Source organism: Danio rerio, chromosome 3 (genome assembly GCF_049306965.1).
Source record: "Danio rerio strain Tuebingen ecotype United States chromosome 3, GRCz12tu, whole genome shotgun sequence".
Classification (NCBI taxonomy): domain Eukaryota; kingdom Metazoa; phylum Chordata; class Actinopteri; order Cypriniformes; family Danionidae; genus Danio; species Danio rerio.
The window spans coordinates 42083012-42104571 of NC_133178.1; the positions used below are offsets into that span (position 1 = coordinate 42083012).

Here is a 21560-nt window from a genome sequence, read left to right on the forward strand (position 1 = left end):
TTTATTTGATTTTACACTTATAGTCCAGTCCAGCAACAATAAATGATACAGTACATTGTATCCTGGTTTTCATAGGATTTACTAGTTTTGTATTTGGTGACAAAACTTTCTAAAATTCAAGGGTTAGTTCAGCCAAAAAGTGGAGATTCTGTTATTGTTTCTGTACTTTTCCCTCATAGTTGTTCCAAACTTCTAACACCTTAATTCATCTTCAGAACACAAATTAAGATTAGACTAAAGATAGAGATCTCCCTCCCTCCCTCCCTCCCTCCCTCCCCATAGACAGCAGTGGTTCCTTTATTTAATTTAAGTGTGAAGTTTTCGTTCCAAATGTTTAATTATTTTGTCAAAAGTACATAAATGCATCTGTTTTACAATAATTTAATTAGACATATTTTCCTCTAATTTTAAGGTAAAAATTATTAGCCCTTTTAAGGTATTCTTTTTTTGATAGTCTACAGAACGAAGCATTGTTATACAATAACTTGCCAAATTACCCTAACCTGCCTATTTAACCTAATTAACCTAGTTAAGCCTTTTAATGTCACTTTAAGCTTTATAGAAGTGTCTTGAAAAATATCTAGTCAAATATTATTTACTGTCATTATGGCAAAGATAAAATAAATCAGTTATTAGAAAATTATGTTTAGAAATGTGTTGAAAAAAATACTCTCCAATAAACAAAAATGTTTATAGAAAATTATGACTACAAAAATATATATATATATATATATATATATATATATATATATATATATATATATTATATATATATATATATATATATATATATATATATATATATATATATATATATATATATATATATATATATATATATATATATATATAGACTTCTGCTTATCTTAAAGAATTTGAAATTCAGTCATTTGTTTAAGAAGAATATAATGATGATAAATGGGAAAATTTGTTCTTAAATCAAGGAAACTGAAATACCAAACAGATGTGACGTGTCTGTAAAATTTGAGTATAAAGTTTCTTATTTTTGTCTATAGGCTAAAAGCAGTGGTGTGAGTGTGGCTCCTTCATACAGGCCATACCTGCTGGCCCTCCTCACGCATCAGTCCAACTGGAGCACGTTACATCAATGCATCAGCTCTTTGCTCAACAAACACAGAGAGCAGAGGTCAGCAGCTGCTCTCTTTAGCAAACACACTTGCTGCATTTCATTCTCACACCTGCAGAGTGTGTAACTCTGTTTCATCTCATCTCCAGACTCGACCCGACCTCAGCTCTGGACTTCTTGTGGGCCTGCAGTCACATTCCCCGCATCTGGCAGGGGCGAGATCAGAAGACACCTCAGGTATGGTTATAGTTATTATCATTATGTATTAAGGGTATTAATTATATTTATATAATTATAATATATTATAATATAATTATATATTTATATATTAATGTTTTCTTGCCATCCATCCAATCCATCTAATCCACCCATGCATCCGTCCATCCATCCACCCACCCATCCATCCATCCTCCCATCCATCCATCGCTCTCTTATATTTATACACAATTGTTTGATACACATGACTTTGATATACTAATAGCATTTTTTTCTGTTAAACTTCATAAACTATGACAGAACAAGCACCAAAAAAGTCAGATTGCATTTATTGTGACATCAATTTACATTTGGTTGAATGTTTGGTTATTGGATTTTAAATGTACAAATGTAAACTTACAATATCCTGTTTTTTTATGAAAGCCATAACTATAAAGCAGTTCCAGTAGTCACAAATGTTTGCCTTAACATTTGCTATAAACACATTATTTTTGCTTTTAAATTGTAATGTGACAAGTAAATCAATAACTGTAAACTATTATAATCAAAAAGTTTGCCTTAACTTTTGCTTTATAAAGCATTATTTTTTCTCTTAAGATTGTAATGTTACAATGTTATAATATCATTTGATTTTAACCAATTTGTTTTGCACAAAAGGTCTAGAATAACCTACATTTCAATTTACAATTCACTTTTATTGTTTTTCAGACCGTTTATTATAAACATATTTGACAGGATAAAAAAAAAAACAACAATAACAAAAAAGTAAAGTTCCTAGTGACAGTGTTAATGCAATCAAGAAAATGCCTGAGTGAAAATTTTAATTCCTTGGTATTGACCGGGTGACTATTTCCTATATATTCTCATTGCAAAGCCTTAATACCTAAAATATGCAACCAAAACAATGTAAGATTGATTTATAAAGCACTTCAATCCGTATATTGCTCATTAAGCAGACAACTTTACAGTGTTAAACATTAAATGTATAATCAAAACGTGTATTCTCTCTTTTGCTTGTGTAAAATGTGTATTTGTGTATCTGCAGAAGCGCACAGAGCAGTTTGTTTTAAAGCTAAGCTCTGAGGAGCTCATCAGTCTGGTGGATCTCATCCTGTCTGAGTCGGAGCTGAGCTGCCGGGACTCTGGCTCCTCCAAGAGCGCTCTGGACCCGGTCTCCTGCTCTCTTCTCCAGTCCCGACTGCCACTCCTGCACAGCTGTCTGCACTCAGACCTGGACAATGTCAAGAGGGTCTCCGAGTACCTCATCAGCTGCGTGAAGAAGTGGGGAGACAGGTACACCCTTTGAGTCTGCATGTGGCATTACATTTTCTCCCTTTAAATCATACCATTAAGCGAATCTCTTCACACTGAATCTGTTTTCATTCATACATTCGCTGAGCTGTCACTTTGCATCAAAATGCATCATCTTTCCATCTTGAATTGATTTTGCGGTTGTTATTTTTTTAACAGCAGATGGCGCACTAGGCTAATTTTTAATAGGGATTGAAGGAACTAAATATTTTAAAGGTTTAAAAACAATTGAATCAATTGCTTTGCAAAATGATTCACTGTTTTGAAGCATTTGAAACACCATGTGGTAGGGACACCTGCTGGTCAACACCATGTAAATGCAACAAAAACTCATGCATTAGAATCAACTTTTTCAAACATGTTGCAAACTTAAAATGGAAACTATAACTTATAAATTCCCTTAGCTTATCATATTTGTAAGGAATTGGATGCAAGTCGAGTATGGCTGTTCATAAAGCATACCGCTCCATCTGCGCTTAAAAACTGAGATCAGAGTCTATTCAAGAGAGAATAGCGAAGCAGTTAGAAAATCTCCAAATCAATGCAGAATCTATTTATTAAACACAGCTGTATTAATAACCACAATCTAGTGATTTTACATATGCATTTAAAGCACTGTATAATGGTGCAGAATGGGTAATGCAGATCCATTCTGTATAGATTTTTAATTCCACTTCCTGTTTTTTTTTTCCTGTTCTTTTTATCTTAAACTGCGTAATGTACAGACATTTCCTCCAACCGAACTCACTAATATATAGTAAGGTGGAAAATAGTATGCGAGATGAGTACCAGGTTGAAATTATTATTATTTTAAAAAAGAATCGAAAAGCACACGATTAATCTATTACTTCTGCTGAGTATGAATACTCAGATTGATTTGCTGGAGATTGTTGCTAGCTCTTAGTTACAAAGCTGGTCACTAAATTTGTTTTGTCTCAGAAAATGACCACAAATTTTAATTTTGTTGTAAAGCAGGTTGAAAATTAAGGGAGCTAAGATGTAGCTTTAACTAAAATACCCCGTAAATACAAGATAAGAGGAAAAAAGTACCCCTGCACAGTTACTAATCTATTATGACTGTCATGATTCAAGTTTAACGTGGAAAGTGTCAATTTGCAAAACTATATTCTGATGTCCAAAGGTTGCTTCTTATTAGTTATTATTATTTATTTATATTGCAATGTTGAACGTTATAACCAATCACACGTTTCTGTTGATCGCAGTAGCCAATTAAATGTGGATAGATTACTCGTCACCAGTGAAACGTCTGACTTAGGGCTAGGCGATACGACAAAAATCTCATATCACGATATAAATCATCATATCCTGATATCAGTATATATCACAATATAGTAATATTTCGGTAAATTCAATCAATTGATAGCTTATATGTAAACTACCTGACAAAAGTCTTGTCACTGATCCCAGTTGTAAGAGCAACAAATAATAACTTTACTTCTAGTTGATCATTTGGAAAAGTGGCAGATTTGTTGAACTGCATCCCAATCATCACAAATACTGCAGAAGACCTACTCTAACTCGATTCTGACATTCGATCTAAGATTCTGACAGAAATCTGTCAAGTTTGGTGAAAGAAAAATCATTGTTTGGGGTTACATTTAGTAGGGGGGTTCGTGGGAGAGATCTGCTGAGCCTAAGGTATCAAGACAGTTGTGCTGCCCATTACATTACAAACCACAGGAGAGGGGAAATTCTTCAGCAGGATAGCGCTACTTCTCATACTTTAGCCTCCACATCCCCTTTAGCCTTCCTGAAAGCCAGCCCAGTCACCAGACATGAATGTTTTTGAGCATGTCTGAGGTAAGATGAAGGAGGAGGCGTTAAAGGTGAATCCAAAGAATCTTGATGAACTCTGGGAGTCCTGCAAGAACGCTTTCATTGTCATTCCAGATGACTTTATTAATAAGTTATTTGAGTCACTGAAGAAATGTATGGATGCAGTCCTCCAAGCTCATGAGAGTCATACACAATACTAATTATTTTTTCCACTGCACCATGACTTAATACTCTATACTGTACATCTAAGTCAGACCTTACCGTCCAAATTAAATAATTAAAAAATCAAGGCATGATCATATTTTATTTTGGTAAAATAAGCATAATCTAGAGGCCTTTGCCTTTCATAAAAGCTACTACTGATACCAAATGATCAACTAGAAGTCAAGTTATAATGAATTGTTCCTAAAACTTGGATAGGCCAGTTTTGTCAGGTAGTGTACTGACTACATTTAAAGGACTTTTCTTTTTTGCATTTTAAAGTATACACTCAGAACTGTACTCATTCATAAATGATAATATTTCTTGCGCTATTTAGAACTTCAGGGCAAATGTTTGATGAAAAACAATACAAAACACTTTTCAAAAACTAATGATAATGAGTCCAACCTAAAAATAAAAAATGTCACTAAGTAAAATGCAAAAATTTAAACATTGTACTTACAAGATTGCTACTTTCTCACAAAGCTGTTTTGTCTGCGTCCTCGTAAAGGCATGTGATATTGCTCATTGTAATCATTACAATATGAAAAAATATTATTGTTATGACTTCACAATGTTAATCTATGGACTGAAGTATGTAACATTTATATTGTGACAATTGTGTGTATTGCGGAAGGAAGAGAAAACCCTGCATCAACCAAAATACTGCCAAAAAAAGAATAATTTATTATACAAAGTCAAAGATAAACAGAAAATAGTTATAATAAAGAATAATAATAATATAGATGACAACAAATAACAACAAAAGGTAAATTATACACAATCTATACAAAAAATTAAAAAATACAAAAATACAAAAACAATAATACCTGTAGGGGAAGAGGACAAAGGTGGCACTGAAAGAAATTCTTCGCTAGAAACTTTGATGATGATTCTAATTAAGTAAATATGTTTAAATAAACTTATGTATTCAAGATGCCATATACAAAGTCAGGAGGACTATTAGAAGACTGTTAAAAAGTTTTATTTTTTATAAAAATAGAGCAACTAAATATATTTTCCATTACAAAAAACAATATTAATCGCATCAAAACAGTGTCAGACAGAGGTCAGCATTTGAACCATATTACCATACACTCAATCACACTCACCACCATAACAAAGCCAGCGCACTGAACTTCCTCCTTAAAGACACTGATAAACGCGTGCGATATCACCATCGTCGGTTTGCTTACAGCAGAAATGCCCCACATCAGGCACAATAGCAGGAGGAGCTGTAATTAGCTCTTGTGGTGTGAAATGAGAGGCAGCTGAAGCTGTGATCTAGCAGAAAGAGCTCAGTGTAGTATAATGAATGCGTGAGGATTAAGGCTCCGGCTCTTCCTCTGGCTTCTGTTGTGAGTCGCAGCTCAGACCGAGGCTGTCAGAAAGATCAGAACTGGCCTCTTTGTGCCTTCCTTTCATGAATCTGCCTTGGGTTAATAAACCCTCTTAATGAGGGGGAGAAAACTTTGGACAAGGTCAGACCAAAAAAAAAATTGCTACAGAAATACGATGTTTTTAAGTCAAGCTAAGCTGTCTTTTGGTTGAGAATGGGCCCGGGTAATGCTGGCGTGTAAAGCGCGTGTTTGGTGGGATAAACATTCGTGTGCTTGTTTGGCATTCTCTCCGTATCTGTTGCTTTTGAGCACAACAGCGGATTAGCAGGCATAAACCACAATTAAGCAACAAAGTTGTCGGTGTAAAAAGCTTTCGCTTGATTGGGTGAGCTGTAATGACTGTGCTCTTCTTATTATTGTGCAGTCTGTTTTGATATTGGCCGGTTTTTCAAGTTAAACTGTGGTAATCTGACATTTTTTTTACTGTCAAAGTGTATAGTTTTTGCATAAAGGACAATACTTTGTGGAAAAAGTTGCGTTTTTTAATTATAAATAATTATTTGTAATTATATTGATTATAATTTTAATAGTTTATGCTTTGTTGCTCAAAATGTGTAATAATAACAATAATGATAATAATAATAATAATAATAATAATAATAATTTATTACATTTACATTTTTACATTTAGTCATTTAGCAGACGCTTTTATCCAAAGCGACTTACAAATGAGGACAAGGAAGCAATTTACACAACTAGGAGCAACAATGAATAAGTGCTATAGGCAAGTTTCAGGTCTGTAAAGTCTAAGAAGGGAAGTATTAGTAGTATTAGTATTTTTATTTATTTATTTATTTTTTTTGGGTACAGGTAGTGTGATATTCAGGCAATTGCAGATTAGGAAGTGAAGTGGAGACTAAATAGTTGAGTTTTTAGTCTTTTCTTGAAAATAGCGAGTGACTCTGCCGTTCTGATGCAGTTAGGGAGTTCATTCCACCAACTGGGCAGATTGAGCGTGAGCATTCGCGAAAGTGATTTCTTCCCTCTTTGGGAAGTAATTAAAAGCGAGCAATTAAAATGCTCCAACCACAGAAAAACAAAGAAACTCTGCAAAATTCACTGTGAGTGATTGCTTTTTCTTTAAGAAAAAGAAAGTAAACTCAATTTTTGTCTCTCTCACTCTCTCACTGTGGACATTTAACCTACTGGCGTGAGGTAACTTTTCCTCTCCTCTAGGCTGTTAAAGTAATACTTTAGTTTTCTCCTCTACGTCTATCATGGATCAGCTATGATCGCTGCTGCCGTTTAGCAGTGTCACTAATCGGTGAACAGCGCCAGAGCATTAGGGGTGTAAGAACTAGATAGACAATGATCAGAAAGTGAGCAGGGTATTTACATTTGTTTATTTGCTATACTTGCTCATATTGTTCTGTGCATGTACTTGAGTTGTTAAAGGTACAGTTCATATATCTTACTGCTTGTTTTAAAGGACAAAATTGTATTGCAAATAATATATAAATATATTTATCTATTTTAACACAAGAATTCCTGTGCTGTAAAATAAAATATTATATTGTGTATATAAAAACATCGTCAATGCACCGTGATGCTCTGAGATATCGAATTGAACCGAATTGATGGCATGATAATCACAACCAAACTAAACAGTTAGACCAGTGTCTATATAGTTCATAAACTGTTTATTTATTTATTTATTTATTGATGCTTTAAAACTCATTTGTTACACCACTAGACCCACTAATGTGACCTGGTGAACCCAAAAGTGGGTTTAAAAAAACTGCAATAAAATGTTAACCAGTCGCTGCGTTGTACATGTTCCTCATATTTTTAACCTAAACTCCTGATGCTGATTTAATATAAAAAGATTTAGAGAATCAGAACAGGCTCTTCTTAGCTTTTTATTGGCAGTTTAAGTAGTTATTTATTGTTTGTGTGCTGTTTACAGTATAATGAGTAAGAAGTGTCAGACGCTGCTGCTTCAGATCTATCTGCACTTCCCGGAGGTCATCCAACACATCCGCCTACCAGAGGCCACACTGAGTGGCGAGGGGGCAGCAGACGGCAGCACATGCAAGGTACCGGCTGCAGAGACTGACACCTCCTGTTAATAGCACTGCACAGATTATTAATACTCTGCTTGTTTTCTTTCTCTCTCTATGTGTGTGTGTATCCGCATATTCAGTTGGACGTCCTTGTGCATCGGCTCATCACTCTGCTGGCTGACACTGGAGACTCCAAATCAGCTGAAAACCGTGTGTCTGATGCCAATCTGGCCTGCAGGAAACTTGCTGTCTCTCACCCAGTGCTCCTGCTCAGGTTTGCACAACACGCATCACAGCTTTCTGTTCAGTCCAACAAACTGTTGAATGTGTGGTTATGGGTTGTACTCGTATGTGGGATTTATAATATATGAATAAACAGTAATGGCTTTCTATAGGTCATGTTGGATAGTTGTAGCAAGTGGTTATATCCGTGTCTGGGGTAGTGTTCGGTGTAATTAGTTACAATATCACTAGTTACTGTAATTAAATTAATTTTCTGCTGAAAAAGTAAAGGGTTATTTTCATTTTTAGGTTATTTATTTGCTGTGACTTATAATATACTTGGCTTAAATACAGGGCATAGATTCAACAGTATTATATACAGTTGAAATCAGAATTATTAGCCCCCTTTTAATTATTATTCTTTTTAAATATTTCCCAATTGATGTTTAACAGAGCAAGGAAATATTCACAGTATGTCTGATAATGTTTTTTTCTTCTGGACAAAGTCTTATCTGTTTTATTTCAGCAAGAATAAAAGCAGTTTTAAATTTTTTAAAAGCCATTTTAAGGTCAAAATTATTAGCCCCTTTAAGCTATATTTTTTTGATAGTCTACAGAACTACTGCCCAGTCTACACTAATTAACCTAGTTAAGCCTTTAAATGTGACTTTAAGCTTTATAGAAGTGTCTTGAAAAAATATCTAGTGAAATAGTATTTACTGTCACCATGGCAAAGATAAAATAAATCACGTGTTAGAAATGAGTAATAAAAACTATTATGTTTAGAAATGTGTTGAAAAAAAATCTCTCTGTTAAACAGAAATTGTGGAAAAAATAAATGGGGCTAATAATTCAGGGGTGCTAATAATTCTCAAATCACGTGTATAAAAGCTTTTTGGCTTCCTTGTAAAATATAATGATGACAGAAAAAGTTGTGGTGGGACCTAAATGCTTTCCTAGGTAATTAATTAAAGGTGGTTTCTGTCACTGTTTGTTTAGCCTGCATTAATGCATTAAGTGCAAAGCTGCACAATTAAACATTAAAAGATTGTGATCTCAACTCAATCCTGCATAACATGAATGATAAATCATAATGATTTGCATATGTTTCCTAATCCTTCGAAGCGCTGCATTCAATCTGCGTTTGATCGAGAGAGATTCAGTTTTTACATGTTTTCAGTTAGTTACAAACATTTAAATAAGACAGAAGTACTAGGAGAACAGTCTATAGCTCAGATATAAACACTAATGTTTATGGTTAAGATTAAAATCGCAGGTTAATGGAACTTGACTGTTGAATGTTGAACTTGAATGTTGTAGTAATTACATTGTTTAACCAAAAGGTGGTTACTACCATCAAAATTGTCACTATAGCTTTTCAAAAATTATCCACCTGAAAATTTTTTTTCCACCAAACATGTTTTATGTGTGAGTTGTTAAATCATTACTTGAAACTAAATATAATCTGTTGTACAAGATTTCTATATTTAGCATTAGATCATGTTTCATATTGAATATTTTCTTTTTTTTCAGCAGGTTCTTTCTTGATTTTATTAAAATTACAGGTTCTAAGTTCTGTTTGTTAAAATCAATGTTTTTTAGCAGTAATATTTTTGTATAAATGGAAAGCAAATGGTATTTGTTTCCTCTCTTTTTTGCTGATCCGAAAAATGGTTTGATCCGTGACTCGATCATAGTGTGATCCAAACCGCGTGATTTGTGATCCGTTACAACATTAGTGGCAATGTAAATTCAGAGAAGCAGAGTAATAGTAAATGTATTTTTGTTGTTCAGATATTTTGCATAATACCTCAAATTTTCAACTAAACAAGGTTTTATTTTTCCAAAAACTGCACTTTTAAGAAACAATTGAATGCTTTAAAAGTTTATGCTAATATATGTATAGTGGCATTACTTTGAAATGTTTTATGTTTCGATATATATTTAGTTTAATTTTTAAGTGTTCATTTTTTTGGCCGTTTACCTCAAATTTTTATAAACTTTTATTTCTATAGTCAATGCATTAAGATTTATGTGGAGTTTTAGTAAGAAATTTAATTACTTATTGAGTAACTAAGTTGCTTTTCAGACATAATTTAAATACAAATGTAGTTACGTAATTGATAATTAATTACTTTTTTTTAAGTGACTCACCCAACACTGGTCTAAAGTACAGTTTTGATTTAATAAGAAAGTGTTAGTTTACGTGACCTTAAAAAGATAAAAAAATAAAAAAGTAACCTCTAATATTAACATAAAATTCTTTTTTTTTTCCTCCAGAAATTTAAATCTGTAATTTTGTGTTGCTTTTTACAACCAGTTGTGGTGTTGTGGCATTTAGGGGGGAAAACCTGCCTGTGAAGTGATCGCTAACTGGAATCAGAGAGCAATGATCATACAGATGTGTTTGTAAATTAAAATATTAATATTAATATATATTTTTTTTTTATTCAAAACTTTATACTTACATAATCAAACATACTAATAATGGGTGAAACTAATTTTTCAGCAAAAAAAATATTTTATTTGAGTAATATTTTCACATCTGATGTGAAGAATACGGCATAAATTTAATTGGCTAAATGACCAAATATTTGGCTAAATTACCAAATAAATCTAAAAGAAAAGAAAAAACAAAGGGACAATTTGTTGATTGTATTTATTATTATTTGTATTTAAATTCGTAATTTACTTCTCTTTTCAAATTGCAATTCAAAATGTTACTTTTTATTCTTCAATTTGTTTATGCATTGTGTATTTACTTGGTGTTTTATGTTTTTGCAAAACAGTTTATTACTGGACAGTTAAAACTAGTTACTTCATATAATAATAATAAAAAAACAACATTTGTTGTCCATTAAAATATCAAATTGGGAATAAGTTTGCAAGTATATTTTATTATAGATTTTTAAACTAATTAGTAATTCCATTGTTAATTGTGCAATTATTAATTAATTAAATTCTGTATTGCTTATTATGTGACGCTGTGGTCCTATGGTATATTAATAATTCTAAAAATATTATAAAAGGAGCAATTTACCAAAATAATTGTGTTCTTATATGTGAAGATGCATAATTGTGTAATCTTCTTAGTGTGTAAAAGACCTGTCTGTGTTTTCCAGACATCTGCCCATGATTGCTGCTCTCCTGCATGGTCGCATCCATCTAAACCTTCAGGAGATCAGGCAGCAGAATCACCTGGGCTTCTTCACTGATGTTCTGGCTGTGTTGGAGCTCCTGCAGCCGCTGGTTTTCAACTCTGACCACCAGAGAGCGCTGCAGGACTGTCTACTGTCCTTCATCAAAGTACTGCAGGTAATTAAAAACACAGACCTCCTCTAGTCTATATTATATTATTAAAAATATTATTTAAATTGTAGACACATTATATTGTGTATAAATTATATTTTCTTTTGTCTTTGCCATCATGATAGTATATAATATTTTACTAGTTATTTTGCTAGACAATTTAAAGGCTTAACTAAGTTAATTGCATTAACTGAGTTTAGTCATTGGACAACTGTGATTTGTTCTGTAGCTAATCAAAACAAAAATATTGCTTAAAAGGCTAATAACATTGACCTTATCAGTTTTTACATTTGTTAAAATAATTGCTTTTATTCCAACCATACTAATTGAAATAACTTTCTCCATAAGAAAAATATAATAGGGAATACTGTGAAAAAGGGTATTTCTAATAGTTGTACAAACATATATATGTGCTTGTATATACGAGCATAATTATTTCTCCCAGTACACTCAGCATAAATAAGTATACCCCTCGCATTTATCTTATTTAAATTAATATTTGTGCATCTACAATGCATCCGGAAAGTGTTCATAGCCGTTCACTTTTTCCACATTTTTTATGTTACAGCCTAATTCAAAATGGATTAAATTCATTTATTTCCTCAAAATTCTACAGACAATACCCCATAATGACAATGTGAAAAAATTTTTTTTCAATTGTTGCAAATTTATTAGAAATAAAAAAGCTGAAAAATCACATGTATTCACAGCCTTTGCTCATAACTTTGTTGATGCATCTTTGGCAGCAATTAAAGCCTCAAGTCTTTTTGAGTATGATGCCACAAGCTTGGCACACCTGTCTTTTGGAATTTTTGGCCATTGTCCTTTGCAGTACCTCTCAAGCTCTATCAGGTTGGATGGGAAGAGACGGTGTACAGCCATTTTCAGATCTCTCCAAGATGTTCAATTGGGTTTAGGTCTGGGCTCTGGCTGGGCCACTCAAGGACATTCACCGAGTTGTTTTAAAGCCACTCCGTTGATATTTTGGTGGTGTGCATTGGGATATTGTCCTGCTGGAAGATGAACCGTCGCCCCAGTCTGAGGACTGGAGTACTCTGAAGCAGGTTTTCATTCAGGATGTCTCTGTACATTGCTGCATTCATCTTTCCCTCTATCCTGACTAGTCTTCCAGTTCCTGCTGCTGAAAAACATCCGCACAGCATGAAGGTGCCACCACCATGCCTCCCTGTAGGGATAGTATTAGCCTGGTGATGAGCGGTACCTGGTTTTCTTCAAACATTACATCTAGCATTCACTCCCAAGAGTTCATTTTTAGTCTCATCAGACCAGAGAATTTTGTTTTTCATATTCTTGTAGTGGCTTCCATCTGACCACTCTACCACACGGGTCTGGTCTGACAGAGAGACCATTGGGTTATTGATCGCCTCCCTGACTAAGGCCCTTTTCCCCTGATCACTCAGCTTAGATGGTCGGTCAGCTCTAGGAAGAGTCCTGGTGGTTCCAAACATCTTCCACTTACAGATGATAGAGGCCACTGTGCTCATTGGAAATTTCAGAGCAGCAGAAATGTTTTTGTAACCTTCCACAGCCTTGTGCCTCGAGACAACCCTGTCTCGAAGGTCTACAGACAATCTCTTTGTCTTCTTGCTTGGTTTGTGCTTTGACATGCACTGTCAACCCTGGGACGTTACATAGACAGGGTGTCTGCCTTTTCAAATCATGTCCAATCAACTGAATTTATAGCAGGTGAACTCTAATGAAGCTGCTAAACCTCTTAAGAATGATCAGTAAAAACAGAAAGTACCTGAGCTCAATTTAGAGCTTCACTGCAAAGGCCGTGAATATTAATGTACATGTGATTTTTCAGTTTTTTTATTTTAAATAAATTTGCAACAATTTCAAAAAAAATCTTTTGTTCACATTGTCATTATAGGCTATTTTGTGTAGAATTGTAAGCAAATAAATTAATTTATCCATTTTGGAATTAGGCTGTAACATTAAATAAAGTGGAAAAAGTGAATACTTTCCAGATGCACTGTACATTAAATTAGTCAGCACCACAGTCAAAACTATCCTAAGCTTACAAAAAACCTTAAGATCACGGTCCAAAAATTAATTAACATGTTGGAGAAAAATATTAGGAAAAATGGTCTCAGTCAAAAAATCAAGAGAAACACAAAACATAAACTTCACTTGAAATGTTGTTGTTTGTAATAAAAAAAAATTTCAATAACTAACTATTATTAACTTAATTATTAACTTAGTTATTTCAATGCATATAACTATTAAGGTCCCGTTTACACTAATGCGTTTTCGTTTTAAAACGCGTAAGTTTTGCTACGGTTAGGGCATTCGTCCACACTATGCCGGAGTTCTCGAGCGGCGAAAACGGAGCGTTTCGAAAACGCTGGAGAGGCCGTTTTCATTGTGAAACGCTGCTGCTCCATCTCAGTGTGGATGAAGGAAACCGGAGACATCTGAAAACAGAGGCGGAGCTGCTGAGATTCGCTACCTGCCCCTATCACATGACTATAACACATGGCTTTGACACTGCTGGAAGACAGCAGACCAGCCTTCACTGTAAACAACAACATGGACACAGAAATCGAAGCACTGTTTGCACTATTGTCAGTTTTAGGCACCATTGTGCAGGTATTCATTTGTTACGTTTAGTTACAACAACACCTCGTCGTCTGTCCACAAAAATACCTCTCTTGCTTTCTTTGCCATCGCGTTTATTTTTCAACTGACATTTATTGACCAACAACAACCAAATGCCGAGCGAGATGCATGCGTCCTGATTATACTAGAACACGCATGCCCAGAGTGCGTGAATGGTCACGTGATATACGTTTTTGGTGGCAAAGTGTGGACGGAGATATGTTCAGAAACAGTTTTAAAACTAAAACGCACTAGTGTAAACGGGGCCTTAATAAAACAGCTCTGTTTGAATGCACAAACAAAAATTGTCTATATTCACTGAGAAATTATAGGGCTTATTTATTTATATATATATATATATTAAATAACTAAAGACAGTACAACCTGGCTAAGAACTGCTGTAAGTGTACTAATGTGCCCTTCTTTCAGAACTTCAGGAGATCATCCCGTCTGCCAATAATCAACAAATTTGTGCAGTTCATCCAAAAATACATTACCCATGATGCCGCATCAGCAGTCCCTTTCCTTCAGAAACACTCAGATGTGCTTCAGTAAGAATGCTTTTACCTTGTTTCGGCAGTATCTCATTCTCACAGTGCTACATTTACTGTCTGCTTGTGATGTCTCCTGGTGTAAAGCCTGTGTTTATTTCCTCTCTGTCAGGGGTCTGTCTACGGAGAATCCAGACCTGGTGCAGCTGAAGTCTCTGCTGGCCGGCTTGACTCTGCCGGTGAAGTGTGGCTCTTCTGAGAGCTCGGCTGAGGATGGAGACGGTAGGCACTCAAACCACAGGAGACTGAGGAACAACAACAGAGACTCACTCTGTTCTCTCGCTCTCTGTGTTTCAGTGGAGGAGTCCTCCTCAGGATCCCTACCGCTGGTCAACATCTCTGCCTCCATGTCTCTGACCGCTGCAGACATGACCAAATGCCTGAAGAAGATCTCCAGAGGGGAAGCCATTGAAGGTGAGACTAGTCAAGCTGATTCTTGAAATGGTATAAGTCTAAAATGTGATTACTAATTGTCTTAAAAGGGCCTTAAAAAGTCTTAAATTTGACTTGCTGAAACCTGCTAGAAACCCTGTTGAAAATTGTACTATCTTTATATCTATTTAGAAACACGATAGCATCAATAAATATAAATGGCTCTCACCGTAAACCTTATTTTATTAGAATGTTAAAATGTAAGTACCATTGGGCAAGATTTTATAATGAAAACACTTTGATGGATGTTTTTAAAAAGGTATCACCAGGAAGAATTTTAAGTTATTTGTTAAATATTGAATTGAAACTTATATTAAACTTTTAATATATTTTTTTGTGAATTTTATTTATTTCTTTCTATTTATGTATGTGTTTGTGTATCATCTCTTATTGAAATAAGAAGTTCCACTTATCATGTAATGTGTTTTTATGTATATTTATCCTGCCATGACAAAGCTAATGTAGCAATAAATAAATAAATATAAATTAATAAAACATACAAACAAATCAATAAATATTATTAAATATAATAATAATAATAATCATAATAATAATAATAATTATTATTATTATCATTATGTATTATTATTGTTATAAAATATTTGTTACAATTTAAAAAATACTTCATATTGTTTAGATTCTAGGTTGTCATATATAAAATAAAAAATTAAACCAATGCATATACACAATTCAAAATAGTTATAAATTAAATAAATTTCATAATTGTTTATTTAGATGTATAAATTATAGCAAATAATGAATATTTCTGGAATTTATTATAAATAAAAATGATAAAATATTTTTGACAATTTTATAGTATAACTTATATGTTATTATAGATTATAAAATATCCATTGTTACAGATGAATTACTTTTTTTGTGAATTTTATTTATTTATTTATTTATTTTTATGTATTTGTGTATCATCTCTTTGAAATATGAAGTTCTTATCATGTGATGTTCTCATGTATACTGATCTTGCCATTGAAAAGCCATGACAAGTTGCTGACGTGGGAATAAATAAACAAAAACAAAAAAAGAAACATACAACAAATTTATAATTATTATTAAATATATTAATAATAATGATAATTATAATAATAATGATAATAATATTTTAATATTTCATAATGTTTAGATTCTAGGTCATCCTATTCATTCATTCATTCATTTTCTTTTTAGCTTAGTCCCTTTATTAATCTGGGATCACACCAGCGAAATGAACCGCCAACTTATCCAGCATATGTTTTACGCAGCGATTGCCCTTCAAGCTGCAACCCATCACTGTGAAACATCCATACACACTCATTCACACACATACACTACGGACAATTTAGCATACTTAATTCACCTGTACCGCATGTCTTTGGACTGTATGGGAAACCGGAGCACCTGGAGGAAACCCACATGAACGCAGGGAGAACATGCAAACTCCACACAGAAACGCCAACTGACCCAGTCGAGGCTCGAACCAGCAACCTTCTTGCTGTGAGGTGACAGCACTACCTTCTGCACCACTGCGTCGCCCCAGGTCATCATAAATAATATAAAATAATATAATATAAATAATATAAATATAAACACCAATGCATATATACAATTCAAAATTAAATGATTTTCAGAACTGTTTAATTAGATCTATACAATTTTTGTTTTGCTTCAGTTGTATTTTTAACTAGTAATTGAAAAGTTTCATTCAAATAGCTTTAAATACAATTATAGAATGATGGTTTTTATAATTTTCCAGTTGTATTTATTTAAATGTATTAATGTGATTTTTTTACTTATTCATATGGTTACTATTATATTTATGGGATTTATTTTACATTTTTTTTTATTAGTTTCAGTTTCCTTTATTTTATCATTTAAATCATCACAATAAATTGTAATGCAGAACAAAGTTACGTTGCATCAGACGAAACAAGAACATAAAATAACATCAAACACTATAAAAACCTAACATAATAAATAAGCTTTTGTAATTATATATATATATATATATATATATGAAATATATGGCGCAGTGGGTAGCACGTTCACCTTACAGCAAGAAGGTTGCTGGTTCGAGCCTTGGCTGGGTCAGTTGGCGTTTCTATGTGGAGTTTGCATGTTCTCCTCGTGTTCCCGTAGGATTCCTCTGGGTGCTCCGGTTTCCCCCACAGTCCAAAGACATGCGGTACAGGTGAATTGGGTAAGCTAAATTGTCCATAGTGTATGTGTGTGAATGAGTGTGAATAGATGTTCCCCAGAGATGTTTTGCCGCTGGAAGGGCGTAAAAACGTGGTGAGTGAGATTATTCCGCTGTGGCAACCTGAGATTAATAAAGAAACTGAGAAAGCCAAAAAGAAAATGAATAAAGAATAAAACCCATTTTTTAAAAATCACAGAAGGGAATAAATTATTACTTGAATAAACATTGCACAGTTTGTTATAATAGTTATAATATTGATGATTTGTGCTAGTTTAATTATTCATTGATGTATTATTATGTACTAGTATTACTAGCTATCAATATTATTTAAAATATGGGATTATTCAAAAGTCTTATTATGACAGGATTAAAACTATCAATTATAAATGTATTAATTTACTTATTATAAAAGTAAAAATATTTTTGACACTTTTATAGTATAAATGTTATTATAGATAAAAAATATATATTTTTACAGATAAAAATGTTTTTTTAAATATAATTTTGTATTCATTTACATTTTATATGATAGATTATTGTAAATGAGCGAATAAATGAGAATTTCTGATGACGTACTGCTGTTTGTTCTAGATGTGTTTGAGGGCCTGACTGAGGTGGATGAGAAATCCAAACGGAATCCAGAAATCATTCAGTATTTTGTCGTAAGTATCTTACACAACTAAAAGAAAATAATTGCTCAAGAGACAGAAAATTAGCAAGATTTAACAAGTACAACGGTCCTGTCATGTATTATCAGAACGATCTACAGAGATTGATGAGCTCTCCTGAAGAGGTTTGCCGCAACATGGCATTCAGTTTGGCCCTACGCTGCATCCAGAACAGCCCCAGGTGAGACGCCTGCAGGGAAATACATGGTGTATATTAAATGCAGATGCCATGTACAAGTGTGCTCATTATTATCTTTTCTAACTGCAGTATGGCTGCTGAATTCCTGCCAACCTTCATGTACTGTCTGGGCAGCGGGAGTTTTGATGTAGTGCAGACGGCACTGAGAAGCCTGCCCGAATATGTGCTGCTCTGTCAAGGTATACAAACAGACTTTATTCCAAATGTTTTGTTTTTTTTTCTTCTGTAACAATTGTTGTTATCAGATGTTAAAGGAACACTTTAGATATTTTGGAAGTAGGCTGTTTGGAAATTGAACTCTGCTACTGGATCATGGCTGAAGTAGGCACAAACATATTACACTGCGCTGTTATCTATTTCATGCAGTGCATAATATTATTGTGCCTGCTGCAGTCATTGTACGGCAGCAAAGTTCATTGATTATTACGCTAAAATAAGAATATAGTTTCTGGCCATATCAAAAATGGCAATAGCAAAATAGCAACTTTTCATTTTCCATTGGTCTTAGTACACAATGTAACTACAGAAGAGTCGAGCTTTAAATAGCAAGCTTATCTAAACTCTTTTTTTGAAAAACTATTTTTTGATTGAGATGCTCATGGTCTAATCCGATTCAATGATCTATGATAAGCTAAGCTAAAAGCGCTCTCACCAGACCCGGAGATGGACTATATAGATTAAAAAATGGTAAAACTCAGCTCTTTAACTCTAGGGGAGTTGTAAAATGAGGCTATTCCAAAAAAATGAGAGTGTTTCTTTAAATTTTTTTAGCAGTGTCAGTGCAGATTAATATGTAATCTGCCACAGTGTATAAGTTTACTTGCGGTTAAAAAACTGAACACTAGCCAAGCAGCAGTTGCAAATAAAATTCAGCATTGGTAATTTTTATGAATTAGTACTAATATTTTCATTGTCTCTGATTATTAATTTCCGAAATTATTAATTTACAGTAAAGTATTATTTAATATATATATTTTTATTTAAATAAGATCATTTTAATATGATTTATTAAAATTTTAATATGATTATTATTGCATACATACAGTAAAATGTAGTGTCATACAACATAATTATATTATTTATATTTTATTAATAATTTTTATTTATAGAAAATGTCATTTATAATATTTTTAATATTTATATAACTATTTAATAGTAATCATTCAGTTTATGTAGTAATTACAATTAATATTATAAAATAATTTGATTCACTTTACTGTTCAGTAGCAGCACATTGATATTTCTTGATTTTCTTTATTGATTATAATAAATGTAAGTGTTATATGTTTTGCATATATAATTCATAAGTATTATATATTAATACTATATTTACACATATGATTTAACTTTTTACCTAATATTCTGGGTTTTAATTAGGTAAAGACTTTTTTTTAAGTGAATTGTAAATTACCTATGACCCATGTAGCAAAAGGTTCCATTTATGCCTTGCTATCAGTTATTGAATTGAATCTAAATATATTAAAATATGCATCTAAATGTGTTTAAATGCAGTGCAAGACTAAGGGCTATTTCAAAGTGTTTGAAGCACAAACTCAGCTTACATTTTTGCAAAGGTGTTTTTGTTCCCTCGTTCTTTTTGACTCGATTGATGTTAACAGTGCTACTCTATGTTTAAAGAACCATCTGTGTGTTTTCTGTCCTCCTTAGAACATGCTGATATTCTCCTCCACAAGGCGTTTTTAGTGGGCATCTACGGTCAGATCGACACCAGCTCCATGATAGCAGAATCCATGAAGGTCTTGCGCATGGAAGCGACTACTTAGTCGTCCTCTTTAAACACTTTTAACTTCTGCAGTGCTGATCATGTCTCGATCTGTGTTCAAACACCCGGCATCCAACTTTCTTGAATTAATTTTTTAGGAAAAGCTTTTTAGTTTCCAGTGACATTCTGTCATATTGTCTACTGCTTTGAATAAAACAATACGTCACACAAATTGTGTTTTCCAGTTTTGTTTTACTCCATTTCCCCTTTTCTTAACACTTCAAGATTGCTATTGTTTATCAAATAACTCAGAGAATAGGCAAGGCTGTGATCTATTCCTGCGCATGATTGCAAATGAGTCAAGTCTGTGCTTTTTGGCCCTGCTTTTTTTCACCCCATATAGGTCTCAGCTATGCGGTGAATGCTGTGATGGGAGTCTATTTGCCATGAAAGTGCAAGTTATTGTGGTCCGTTGTCGCTGGATTCATCTGTACGGAGAAGCGCCGGCATGTTTGTGAGCGTGGATCTCAAGCACAGCTAAATGAACCATGGTGGTAATTGTTCAATCACACAGACCAAAGGGCCCCGTGTTCAGAGCTCATGAGGGCCCGCTGTTCAGAGCGGGTGTTGTGTTTCACTGGGGAGATCTGTGTGTTTTGTAGAAGCCGATGGGTGGACGTGTCTGCACTGGCGGAGACTCTCAACCAAGCCCGTCTGATGATGAAAGGAGATTCTTCTTCCTCCGTTCACGTTCATGCTTTCTGCTCTGCTTTGACAGTGGCGTAAGTGGAATTTGGGATTCTGTTTAGTGCTTTTTTGTGTGTGTGCGTGTGCGTGTGGAAGTGCACTGTAAAAAAGGCTAGGTTCCACACAGTCGATTTGTTTTTTAACAATATGAAGGAATTAATTTACCTTATTATTATAGATTTAAGTGTTTTGAACATAAAACTAAATTATATATATATATATATATATATATATATATATATATATATATATATATATATATATATATATATAATTTTTTTTTTTATTTATTTATTTATTTGTTTTGAGTGTAGGGTAAAGAAATGGCTCTCACCAACATAAAATCCATAAAAGGATTTTTTACAGAGACTATAATGTGACATGGTGTAGTAAGATTATTTATGGCAGGAGCTGTTTTTGACATGCGTTGACAAATACACTCCCCGGCCACATTAAAAGGTACACCTCTTCAACTGCTCGTTAACACACATTTCTAATCAGCCAATCATATGGCTGCAACTCAATGCATTTAGGCATGTAGACATCAAAATGGGGACAAAGGGTGATTTAGGTGACTTTGAAAGTGGCATGGTTGTTGGTGCCAGACAGCCTGGTCTGAGAATTTCAGAAACCGCTGATCTACTTGGATTTTCATGCACAACCACCTCTAGGGTTTACAAAGAATGGCCTGAAAAAGAGAAAATATCCAGTGAGTGGCTGTTCTGTGGGCGCAAACGCCTTGTTGATGTCAGAGGAGAATGGTCAGACTGTTTCCAGCTGATAGAAAGGCAACAGTAATTCAAATAATCATTTGTTACAAGCAAGGTACGTTAAGAAGATCTCTGAATGGTCTTGGCACACTTTGGGCCCATTAGTACCAA

At 33.7% G+C, this 21560-nt stretch overlaps 1 protein-coding gene across 2 annotated transcripts in view; it reads left to right on the forward strand.

Annotated features, from left to right (window-relative positions):
* Positions 1–20164, forward strand: part of ints1 (integrator complex subunit 1) — a 63465-nt gene extending 43301 nt beyond the window's left edge. For both annotated transcript variants that reach the window (XM_073944937.1, XM_003198152.7), the window contains exons 36-48: positions 1017–1147; positions 1237–1324; positions 2349–2596; positions 7919–8048; positions 8156–8289; positions 11360–11552; positions 14598–14719; positions 14832–14941; positions 15017–15133; positions 17934–18004; positions 18100–18191; positions 18279–18388; positions 19878–20164. In XM_073944937.1, coding sequence (XP_073801038.1) covers positions 1017–1147; positions 1237–1324; positions 2349–2596; positions 7919–8048; positions 8156–8289; positions 11360–11552; positions 14598–14719; positions 14832–14941; positions 15017–15133; positions 17934–18004; positions 18100–18191; positions 18279–18388; positions 19878–19993 — 1662 coding nt within the window. In that variant the 3' untranslated portion in view covers positions 19994–20164. The remainder of the gene's footprint in view (positions 1–1016; positions 1148–1236; positions 1325–2348; positions 2597–7918; positions 8049–8155; positions 8290–11359; positions 11553–14597; positions 14720–14831; positions 14942–15016; positions 15134–17933; positions 18005–18099; positions 18192–18278; positions 18389–19877) is intronic.
* Positions 20165–21560: the final 1396 nt, after the last annotated feature.